Below are 12,339 nucleotides of genomic sequence, written 5' to 3'. Positions count from 1 at the left end.
AATTTCAACAAAAGATGCTGGGACTGTGGAAATGCAGTTGGCCACTACTTTGAACAACTCTCAGAACACAGGTTAGTACTTGTTATGCAATATAAATATAATTCTCTGCATGCTAAAGGTATGTGCATAAAAATAAACGATATGTTATGAATCAAAAATGCCGGCATCTGTGCCATGCCTCACCATCTGCAGTCACGCTCTATCTCAGCCCCCAGCCAAACTGAATGCACTGTACTAATCTGTGAGCAAATGTGTTGACAACCAAAAGAAAGGAACAAAAGGAAATTGAAGAAAATGTTTATTTTCAATCATTAGATTTGGTTGATTGATTGAATTGTTGTTTTAAGTTTACTTTATACACAAAAAGGCTAATTGGGACTGGACCTACAGTTCAAAGTGGGATCCGAACCACTATGTGCCTATACCAGGTATCGAACCCAGGACTCCTTGATTACAAGGCAACAAGGCAACACTGTTCATCATCCTTAAATTTGGAATTATAAAACACAAGTCACAGCATTATTTGTAAATTTCTGAAAATGCTAAATCAACCACATATAGCTAATTGAAAATAGCTGCCAGATGTAAACGCTATCTCAAAAAAAAAAAAAAATCAATTGTGGTTTTGAACACACAAAGGAACTAGAAATAAGTGGTTCAATTTAAACATGAAGCAACAAGGGTTGGTTGGAATCATGTGGAATGAAGCTATATGAAGTATTGAGAATATAGTGGAACCTCAAATTTACGTTTTTGAGGGGACCAAGCTAAATATAAATAAATAAATAAAACTGAAAGTGTGGGAAAATGTAAAATTGAGAAAAACTTTATAACATTATTCATGTTGGGACCATCAAGAAAGAATGTATATTACGGGCAAAATGCAAAATCAGGATTCCAATGTCCATGTAACAGCTCAGTCGGTAACGTGTCTGACTACCATGCTAAAGGTCCCAGGTTCGATCCCTGGCCGGTTCAAATCTGGGAACTTTTCTAACGATGGAAGCGGTCCCGGCGCCCACCCGGCGTTGAATAACATGGGTACCTGGGGGAAACCTTGGGGGGTAAAGGCGGTCAGGGGCGTGATGCTGATCACATCACCCCCACTCACGACCGGATCAAGAAAGTGTGGGGCATTACCCCCACACCCCCTATATGCCTTCATGGCATGGTGCTATGTACAGGGGAGCACTTTACCTTTTTACCTTTATGTAACTAACTATCTTTGAGTCTGATGTTTGAATTGTAATTTTAACTACGTAAAAGAGAGATTCATTGGATGAGCAAAAATAGGAGTCCACACAAGACATTGGAGTGGTTTGTTCTGCAGTCTGAATTTTGTGACCAGTTGCACCTCTCTTGTCAAGTACAGTGGGATCCATGAGTATTACCATGCAAATTGTTCATCACCACGTTCATGCACTTTATTTGACCCAATAAGAGGTTCAGGAATTAAATGAAAACTCAAAACAAGCTGTTGATAACTTCTGCACCAGCATACATAAAAAATCCATTGCTTAAAAGCACATAAGATGCAAGAGAAAAATTAATTAAAATAGTCATGGACAATTTCCACAGTAATACTCATGGATCCCACTGTACAAGCTTGTTTATGAGGGGCATTGGAAGTCTTGATAATATTGGTACCCTTTATATTGATAATTACAGCATCATCAGTTGTCAATATTGATATCGATATTGATATTATCAATGTTGATAGTTTTACAATATGAATGCTCTGATATTTTAAAAATATCCAACTACTGTAGATATCGATGTACTGAAATATCACACAGTTCTATCCACTTCAACAAGATTTCACTTGGAAGCAGTGGCAGCTGTCGGCAACTATGATGGGTAGTGTAAATGTTATTAAAAAAAACACTGCAATGACCACCCCCACCCCCTCCTTGAGGTTGTGGCACTGGCCAACATGGAAAAAAAAGTGTGTGTTTTAAGTAATAACGTACTAATCTGAATCATCTTCACTCACTAACCTATCTTTTAAACACTACGGGACACTTCCCTAAAAACTCAACAATTAGGGGAACCTGTCCTAAAATGACATACTCAGATAAAATGACATACCTTGAGTTTCTCGTTACTGCCGCAAGGGGGGCACTTTTCAGTCTCTGATTGTGTACTGTAGTAGACAACAAAGAACCTGTGTGAGTGGCGGTGCCAATGTGTAACGGATTTCGGAACAGGAGCGTAATCCTTAAATATGGAGTTGTAAAAGTTTGAGGTGATCATTGTTTGATGCCAGATTTCTACAAATACAATAAGCGGGCCAACATTTGTATAAATAAGGTAAGGAAATAGTTATATTGTGCATATTATAAACCCATTGTAAAATCTTGCAAGTACTCATAAACGCGAGCATTAACACACCTGTTTGAGGTTATGACAGAGAGTAAAATGACATACTCTTAACTAGGATAAAATGACATAGTATGTCATTTTACCAGAGTAAATATTTAATATTAATTCTATTATTGCCAAAGCCATAAAATATGTAAGTGTTGAAAGTTGTTCAATGTGTAAATAATACCAGTAATGGCTACAGTAGCCCTAATTATTAATAAAATCACTATTCACTATTGCATCTGAATTATTGTAGATATTATGGACAGCAGACTGAAAAGGTTTTCTTTTATTATTAATTTAGGCTACAGAAATAATGGTTGGAGAGTACGTAAGAAAAGCTGACAGTCATGTGCAACGTGCTCTAAATGCACACATCGACTTCAACCCTTGGATGTAACGTTTTTTGGCCCGTTGAAGACATATTACAATGAAGAAGTTCACAAATGGTTGAAAACTCATCCCGGGAGGGTAGTAACACAGTACCAAGTTGGCAGTTTATTTTCTTTGGCTTATGGAAAAGCTGCCACTTTCAGCAAAGCTATTCGTGGATTCTCTGAAACAGGCATCTGACCCTTTAATCCTGATGTCTTTCCAGACCATAAATATGTTTATGGCAGCGGCAACAACTAAAAGGTCTAATCAGGATTATGAAAAAGAGACTGGGCATATTGAAGGTGGGACCCAGCCAGGAATTGATACATCTGAAACTGCGGCCGAATCATAATAATCTCCAGCTTTGACTCCTGTAATCGAAATTGCACAATCTATTCCTCCGCCAGCTGCAATGCCATCACCTTGTGGTACCACATCTGTAACTGCAATTTCATCACCCTCATTGCTCTGACCAATCGACATATCACCACTACCCTCTACATCCCAGGCCAGGTCCTCCAGAAAAAGGAAGCATGAGGGACCACAAGTCTTAACAGGTAGCCCTTTTCTCACCGAAGTGAAGACAAAAGTTGCAGAGAAGAAACTATTAGAATCAAGACGGGCAGCTCGACAAGCCAAGATTAAACTTTAGTTTGCTGATAATGACGATGTTGATTCTGAGCTACATGATAGTGATGACGATGCACCATGCATCTATTGCAACGACTTATTCAGTCATTCGAAACCTAATGAAACATGGCAAAACTGCATACAAAGTTCAATGTGGGCACACAATGAGTGTGCTGCGGTGTACCAAAGACATCAAGGACATTTACTTGCGATTTATGCAAGTAAAAAGTTTCAATTACGTGTTATATGAATGGGTATGTAAGATTCTATTACATGTTATAAATGGGTATGTCATTTTATCTAAGTACCTCAGGTAAAATGACACACTGTTGCATTTTTCAAAAAACCTTTGTAAAGAGCATATAACATAACATATATTATTTTTAACTGTACCATATAAAAGCTAATGCTTTCAGTTCTTAATATGTAAAAAGAAAACAAAGAGTTGCAATTAATACACTTGTTAGACCATTTTTTCCTTACCGTATGTCATTTTAGGACAGGTTCCCCTACAAGAGGAAGAGAAAAACAAACCCTCTTACCTTCTCCTCCCCCATGCACATGTATTCCAACTGGATGTCGAAAATATCCTAGACATTTGTTGTAAAAGAAATTGTTGAAATGCCAAAGGAAACTCGGGGCATCAGTATAGGATTTTTCACTTTTATATTTTTAAAAAAAGTGTGGATGGCCCTTTAGGAGCATCTATCAATTATCAAAATGTTAATTTAACTTTGGAAAAATACTACCAGAAAAGTAGATGGTACCTTTCTCACGAATTACTTCCCCAATGGGTCTTACAAATCAGTCTTATTTAGCGACTTATCACTGAAGGTGGCAACTGTGTCAACACTGTGAAAGTTCCCTCACCGCACCAAGCGAAAACAGGCTCAGCTGGTGTCTTAACACCAGCATGGCTAACTCCATCCCCCACCACCTTGTTTTCCGTTCATGGTGTAAATGTTGCCCACTGAGACTTCTTCAACCCTCTGCACGTGTGCCAACTTGCTTAGGCCAGCTCTTCGGCGGCTCAGATAGTTGCCTCATGAGGGTACGAAACAGTTGGTGATGCCTTGAGAAGGTTGGGGTGGTTGTCAGCTTGACTGATTGCAAGATTCGAATATCCTTGTCTGTAAACTATCAATGTATTAATTTAACAATACTTGGGCAAGGTATGCATTTCTTCTGAGGGTAGTGCCTTGGCACAGCAGCCCTCTTCCTTGAGCTGCCGCTGCTTGGAAGTGAGCAACACATGTTGCATAAGTCTGCATTTCATTGGTTTTCTTCTCTTAACATGACTCCAATGTGAAATGTCCCTAATTGAAAAATTTGATCTGCTCATGTATATTGTCAGGTTTTTATACAGAATGGTTATTTGCCTGCATATCCTCCAGGAACAAACTGGGAATAAGTACAACATTATTTATGTTTTGAATTAGCCTTTATTAAAGTCATTGCATAACACTACTTCAAATACACACATACATGTATGGAAAATTAGTCACTTGAACTCTTTTAAACTGAGATGCATGAAGGAGAAACACATTTATATTTTTTGGCTTTTCCAATTCTCTTTCAGAATTTCAGTTGATGCCAACTGGCAACAAACACTTTACAACATTCCTATGAATGGCTATTTGCCTGCATATCCTCCAGGAACGAACTGGGAATAAGTACAACATTATTTATGTTTTGAATTAGATCAATTTAAATATTATCCTACAATGCATAAACAGATACAGTTTTTCTGTTGCTGCCAACTCGCAGCAATTACTTGAATGTATTATAACTTTCCATAAATTTAATAAATTGACAATCGAAAAAGTTAGCTGCCACTAGATATAATCGAACACTGAACACTTTGAATTCTTGAACATGGAGACACACTTGCACAACTTCCCTGAAAAAAAGAAAAGAAAGAAATATTTCAACAACAGTGCAGAATCTACTAAGGTGTTCATACCTACAATAACTGAAAACAATTTGCAAGTGTTGACTGGTCTGCCACCTGCACTAGAAGAAGAAAAACTCAAACAATTTTAGTTCATGACCGAGTTCTGTCCCTACTTGTTGGTTATAATTTAAATTCCCCTACTCGGAGCTCATTCAATGCATCGGGTTGTACTGAGACTTGGTATACTCTCTATGGAGATCACGGAAATGAAAATGATGATGAAAGAAAAAGTTCAAAATTATGTCACTGGGCGTAAATGTGGTGAACAATATCCTGCTGTTGAATCATGCGATTTTTGGTGGTGGTTATTTCAGCGCCACATTTTCACCTGGTTGTGAACATTTGAACTACTTTTTACATCAGTATTTACTTTCCATAGTCTCCATAGCCTTTGTACTAAGTTTCACAGCAATCCGATGCTTTGAACAGGCTCCGAGTTGGCGAACATTAATTCTGACCACCTAGTGGCTTCAAGAGCTTGTGAAACAGACAGTATCAACGTTAAGTATTAATAGTAAATGGTTGTGTGAGATGAGGGAGAGTGGTTTAATAAATACCATTCTCTCAACTGAAATCATTTCCTTGAACACTGAAATGCCCAGAGACTATAAATGTAAATTTGAAACCTATACCACTTAGTCTTGACAATAATAAACATACTATTGAAAAATAACCACGTACAATTATTTTATTTGCCTTTCACAAGTAAATTAATTAGTTACCACCAAAATAATTATAAATGTAGGATTTTGACATTTCAAAATGCTTCACCTCTACAGTCTATAATGTGGACCAGCAAATCCATTTCGAAAGTCTGTGGATTAAAATGGAACCCTGTATTTTGTGTAAGGACATGTGCTGGGTAAATAATACCAAGAAAAAAAATTACACCTTAAGGCTAAATTTTAATTGTTTTAAAGCATGTAAATAGTAATACAGTCATTTATTTATCAAATTTTATTAATTTTGAACATTTGCATTGAATAACAATTGATATAAATGAGAAACAAGAACATGTTGAAATACTAATACTAAACTGAAATGAAAGGACGAAATTTACTCAGGGAGTGTTTCTACAGCCCTGCGAGTAGAGATAACAAACTAACAGCTGATTGAAGGTCCCAACACTCATGACGGTACACTGGAAAGGTTCCGAGTAAGAACCTGGGACGATTCACATTAAGCCGTAAACTGAAAACCAATATACGGTAATACCAAAGACACACACAATTAAAACTGTTAACACAACACAGTGGAAGTACAATATTTTGGGGGAAGGGTTAACAGTTATCTTTCTTACCTATTAGTCTACTTCCTCAGAGTCCAACTCAATAATAGATGCGGTAAATTCAAGTGCTCTCCTTGATTCCTGTGGTGAAACAATTTCATAAATTAGGACAACAGCAAGAATAAAATTTGTTACTGGCAATATAATCATAACTAGGGGGTGGATTTATAAGTACTAAAAAATACCAAAATATGCATTTATAATAGGCAAAATATGCACTTAATATATGCACTACAAATTTCAAAAAGGTGTCCTATGAATAGTGCATTACAATCAATATATGCTTTATGACTGAACCAATACCTTCCCACTTTCTGTGGTCCACTGGCCACACAATTCAGATTTGAAGCAATTCCCGCCTATAGATCCATATTTACAGCATTTACAAGGCATGAAATTGTGCTGGGGCTCATGGACAAAAAGTGGTAATAATTATATAATTCAGACCAAAAAAGAAGCAGTAGCACACCCAAATAAATCTTCAATGCAATTAATTTTTATTATACTTATTCAGTGAGTAGTAGAGTGGGTGTTTAAAATTGCTTGCATGGTTTTTGGCACCATGCACATGGATATATGTTCCTTACAGAAAGGCTTTTTCTAGTAAATGGCACTGTCAAATATTTGAACAATTTGATTAACGCAAATAAAAAATATACATAAACATACATTTTTCTGTTTCTGATACTGTAACTAGAAGTATGGAAATGTTTGTTGAGTTCATTAAGGAAACCAATAATTTCAGTAACTTTTCTTCCAGTGAAACTAAAACATTCTGGACGTACTCTATAATTGTAACTTAGAATATTAACTTAGATATTTTTATAGTCTCTGTACCTGAATTTTGGAGATTTTTTTTAATGATAGTTCGAAAAATATCAGCTGCCATGTTTCTTTACAGTTTAATGATATTGACACTATTTATGGTTTAACATGATTAGTATTTTGTATATTTTTCTACACAAAATGTTTCCTCTTTTACCCATAAAATTATTGAATTTTAAATCAAGAGAAATGTGTTATATTTTCTTTCGTATGAGCTTCACACCATCAGTACATATATTTTGTTTAATTTATTTTCCTATCTTAGAGCCTAATAAACACCATTAAATGATTAAGAGATTAATGTACTAAGTTGTATCAAAAAGTAAGGTGAATTTGTCTGTAAAACCCAGTTTTTTTTTTGTGTAGCTAATCAAATATTTTGTACAAGTATGTGTCAGATACCAAGGTGATGCAAGTCTGACAGCAATTACAGTCTTCTACGTCAACCAATCTGGTACCTAGAGCAATTATAATTTTGTTTCATAACTGTTGTCACAATAATTAAAGCTACCCCTTCCGATGGAAAATCCCATTGATTTGGATAGGAGAAAAACACGTTTGCCCGTTGTTAGACTCAAATCCTGGTTTGACGTCTGCTGTGACGTCACCACTAATATGATCCATTAAGTGCGAAAACTGGGGGGGGCAAAAGTTTACTTTCTCTTTTTATACAAGGCTCATAACTAAGCTGGCAAAATGTTAGGGGGCCGGGGGGCAACTTCAAATTTTTAACTATGTTCCGTCCACAGCAAACATGGCGTGGATGTAAACACATGGTCCAATATAACTTCTAATGATTATTTCCAATGGCAGCTGTTCCAAAGTTCCAAAACATAAGAACATTGAGCGTTTGACAAAGGAATGCCATTTCTCTAAGCTATACTGAAGGAAAGTGAGAATGCAGGGGGGAGGGGGATATAGCACGTACATTATCTACAAATGAGCCTACATCACAATGATGGAATCAAGTCTGAAATTCACAAGTCACATTCTTATGTTTACATTTATTTCGCTCTTACACTGGATGGAGAATATCACACACTGTAGTATTTTAAATATGTATTTCCATATCTGGAGGGGAGGTTTCAGTAAATTATTTGGAAGCAGGAGGATGCATATGTAGCATCCCCCAAAGAAGTGAACAGTTGCAACCAATTGCACCCTTTATCCCCTTGTCAAACAAGTACCACTCAGACACAGGCACTCACACAGATTTACGAAGATGCAGTAACGTATCAAGAGATAGCCAACAAATAATGCCACACTGCAGTCACTGGAGCCTGGAACTATGACTCACTTCTTTTTATGTCAGTTATTGGGTGATTGGTCGGAGAGTGGCTTTCTTTATCTTTGTACTGTAGTTTCCTGTTACTGGATGTTCTAGACACAACTAGGGTGCTATAGGCTACTCTTGCCACAAAGGATAATAAGATGGAAGACATACACTTGAGGTTAATGATTGCACCAAATTACTTCCAATATATATATAAAAACAAATATGCACAATAAGCTCAAATATGCATTTATATGCAGTATAAAATTTTGAATAAATCCATTGAAAGCATATGAATTTTCCCCAAGGAAAAAAAAAGTGAAAATCCACCCCCTAATCATTACCAAGAGTGTGATCTCACTGTATAAATTACATCAAAATGTTAAAATACCTGTTATGTAATCATGAAACAAAGTTTTTTACATAATATTGGTGCAAAATAAATCAATGCTTTGAATATTGCATAATTTGCAAGAAGATTAAACTCTGCAAAAATGTTGTGTGGCATATTTGTGGACCCTCTGAATGACCAAAATGCTGGAACAGTATAGGTTGGTATAGATAAATAAAATCTGACTGATATATTCTGATACATTGGCATCAGCTCAGCCCTAATCTTAATACAATAAACATAGCATATAAATGTATAAGCATATCTAGCATGATGGGCTGCTCATTAGCAACTCATATAAATAAATAAATGACATTACTTACTGTCTCAGTCATCCTTGTATCTCCTCCAGATACTGGAGTGTATAGTTCACCTGAAGCCATTACAGACAACAGAGTTGAGTCAGCCATGCCAGGAATCATGGTTGGATCAGCCACGACAGAGTTCATACTCGAATCTTCTATAGTGATGGTTTCCGAGGGCGTCATCATGTCCGACGCCATCAAGGATAAGGCATCGGATATAGGCGATGGGGCGGCACTTGATTCAACTGCTGTTTCCTTGATCTGTAACATAACAATTTCAAGTGATAGGTAGTAGAAGAAAGTTATACATTATGGTATAAAAAATAAGCATCACAATTAATATTAAATATAAAGAGGGTAAGACCATAAATTGTAAGTGGTTTTTAACAACTACGCTATTACTGCCATGAAAACATGCAAATATCATGGTTCTGTCACATACTCTGCATCAAGTGATAAACTATATAACAGCAGAATACTTTTGCAAAACTGATAAAAAAGTTTTCAAAGTGAATGTGATTTGTATAAAATTCATTGTAAGAAAATTTTATTTTTGTGTGGGTCCATAGACTGGTATAGATAAATAAAATCTGACTGATAGTTTCCCATACCATATCAGCTCAGCCCTAATCATACAAACATGTTAAGCTTCATTGTTAACAGGCATATTGCATCCCATTCTCTGTTCTAATTGCACACGTCATTCAGAAGTGCACTGAAAACTTCAATATCTCCAAAACATGTTTGCCATTAACACTCACCAAGAGCACTTGACACATTTCTGTCAATTAAGGCACAAATTTTGATTTTCACCTTAAATAGGGGTTCCAGCCACCCTTACCCTCCTTGTACTTTACTTTAACCTTCAACATATGAAGCATAGGAGGCTTCTGTGACAACCTCCATCCTGAATTATAATCATAAGTTTCTTTGAATTGTCATTTTTTGAGACTGCTTTCCCACACAATTCTCTACCTAGTAATAGGTACCAATTGATTTATGCAATTAAAATTGCATAAATTGACAATTATTAATACCTTCATTTAACCTAACATTAATATCCGCGCTCTAACATATAATATACTTTTAGCTTAGATGTGCTTGCAGCACCAGGCGTTGAGGTGGCCTGTGGTTCTACACTGATAACTCCAATTGGTTCCGTGACTGATATGACACTGCTTGTATAAGGCATTGTCTCCTGTAAAATTTTTAGAGGAGTTTCAAATAAACATAAGGTTCATCCCAAAAGTGAGAAAAAAGTAGGGAAACTAACTTTTCAGATAATTATACTTCTTCCACACCATTTAGGAGAAAATAAAATTATATTTAAGACAATTTAAACAGCTTCTATAATCTTTACAAGAGCAAGGGCTACTTCTACAAATGTTAATAATGAACAAATATGAGGGAGTGTGCCAGCAAGTCCAGTTTAATTGTGGTAAGATAAAGAAATACTGACACTCAATATACTACTCATACATACACATCAGATTCCTTATGAAATTTTAGATTTAATAGGATTTCGATTACTAGTACCACAATTTAGGCTAATCAGGACTGGACCTACACTTTAAAATAGGATCCACTATGTGTCCATTGGCGATCAACAATAAGACCCCTTGATTACAAAATGATGAGGTTACTACTATGCCACAGGGAAGGCAAGCTCTATTTATCATAGTCTACCTACCAAAATCCCTCAAATCCCATATGATCAAATTAGAGTTGGAAGTGGTCTCTACCTAGTAATAGGTACCCATTGATTTATGCAATTAAAATTGCATAAATTGACAATTATTAATACCTTCACTTAACCTAACATTAATATTCACACTCTAACATATAATATACCTTTAGATTAGATGTGCTTGCAGCACCAGGCGTTGAGGTGGCCTGTGGTTCTACACTGATAACTCCAATTGGTTCCATGACTGAAATGCCACTGCTTGTATAAGGCATTGTGTCCTGTAAAATTTTTAGAGGAGTTGCAAATAAACATGAGGTTCATCCCAAAAGTGAGAAAAAAGTAGGGAAACTAACTTTTCAGATAATTATACTTCTTCCACACCATTGAGGAGAAATTAAAATATTATATTTAAGACAATTTAAACAGCTTCTATAATCTTTACAAGAGTAAGGGCTACTTCTACAAATATTAATAATGAACAAATATGAGGGAGTGTGCCAGCAAGTCCAGTTTAATTGTGGTAAGATAAAGAAATACTGACACTCAATATACTACTCATGCATACACATCAGAATCCTTATGAATTTTTAGATTTAATAGGATTTCGATTACTAGTACCACAATTTAGGCTAATCAGGACTGGACCTACAGTTTAAAATAGGATCCACTATGTGTCCATTGGCTATCAAAAATAAGACCCCTTGATTACAAGATGATGAGGTTACTACTACGCCACAGGGAAGGCAAGCTCTATTTATCATAGTCTTCCTACAAAAATCCCTCAAATCCCATATGATCAAATTAGAGTTGGAAGTGGTCTCTACCTAGTAATAGGTACCCATTGATTTATGCAATTAAAATTGCATAAATTGACAATTAATTATACCTTCACTTAACCTAACATTAATATTCACACTCTAACATATACTATACCTTTAGCTTAGATGTGCTTGCAGCACCAGGTGTTGAGGTGGCCTGTGGTTCTACACTGATAACTCCAATTGGTTCCATGACTGAAATGCTACTGCTTGTATAAGGCATTGTCTCCTGTAAAATTTTTAGAGGAGTTGCAAATAAACATGAGGTTCATCCCATAAGTGAGAAAAAAGTAGGGAAACTAACTTTTCAGATAATTATACTTCTTCCACACCATTAAGGAGAATTAAAATTATATTTAAGACAATTTAAACAGCTTCTATAATCTTTACAAGAGTAAGGCCTACTTCTACAAATGTTAATAATGAACA

The 12,339-nt window shown here is 35.9% G+C and overlaps 1 protein-coding gene across 1 annotated transcript; it reads right to left on the bottom strand.

Moving 5' to 3' along the window:
• Positions 1 to 4,902: 4,902 nt before the first annotated feature.
• LOC145980726 (uncharacterized) lies at positions 4,903 to 12,125 on the bottom strand. The gene is made up of 5 exons (XM_083113791.1): positions 12,026 to 12,125; positions 11,257 to 11,370; positions 9,424 to 9,666; positions 6,624 to 6,692; positions 4,903 to 5,269 (listed from the first exon to the last, which is right to left on the bottom strand). Exons 1-4 carry the CDS (start codon positions 12,101 to 12,103, stop codon positions 6,627 to 6,629), a joined length of 501 nt encoding a protein of 166 aa, XP_082969917.1. The 5' UTR covers positions 12,104 to 12,125; the 3' UTR covers positions 4,903 to 5,269; positions 6,624 to 6,626.
• Positions 12,126 to 12,339: the final 214 nt, after the last annotated feature.

Source organism: Lepisma saccharinum, chromosome 2 (assembly GCF_977018435.1).
Source record: "Lepisma saccharinum chromosome 2, izLepSacc3.1, whole genome shotgun sequence".
Lineage (NCBI taxonomy): Eukaryota > Metazoa > Arthropoda > Insecta > Zygentoma > Lepismatidae > Lepisma > Lepisma saccharinum.
The sequence above is the reverse complement of the archived record's forward strand: the minus strand, read 5'-3'. Positions and strand labels throughout refer to the sequence as shown.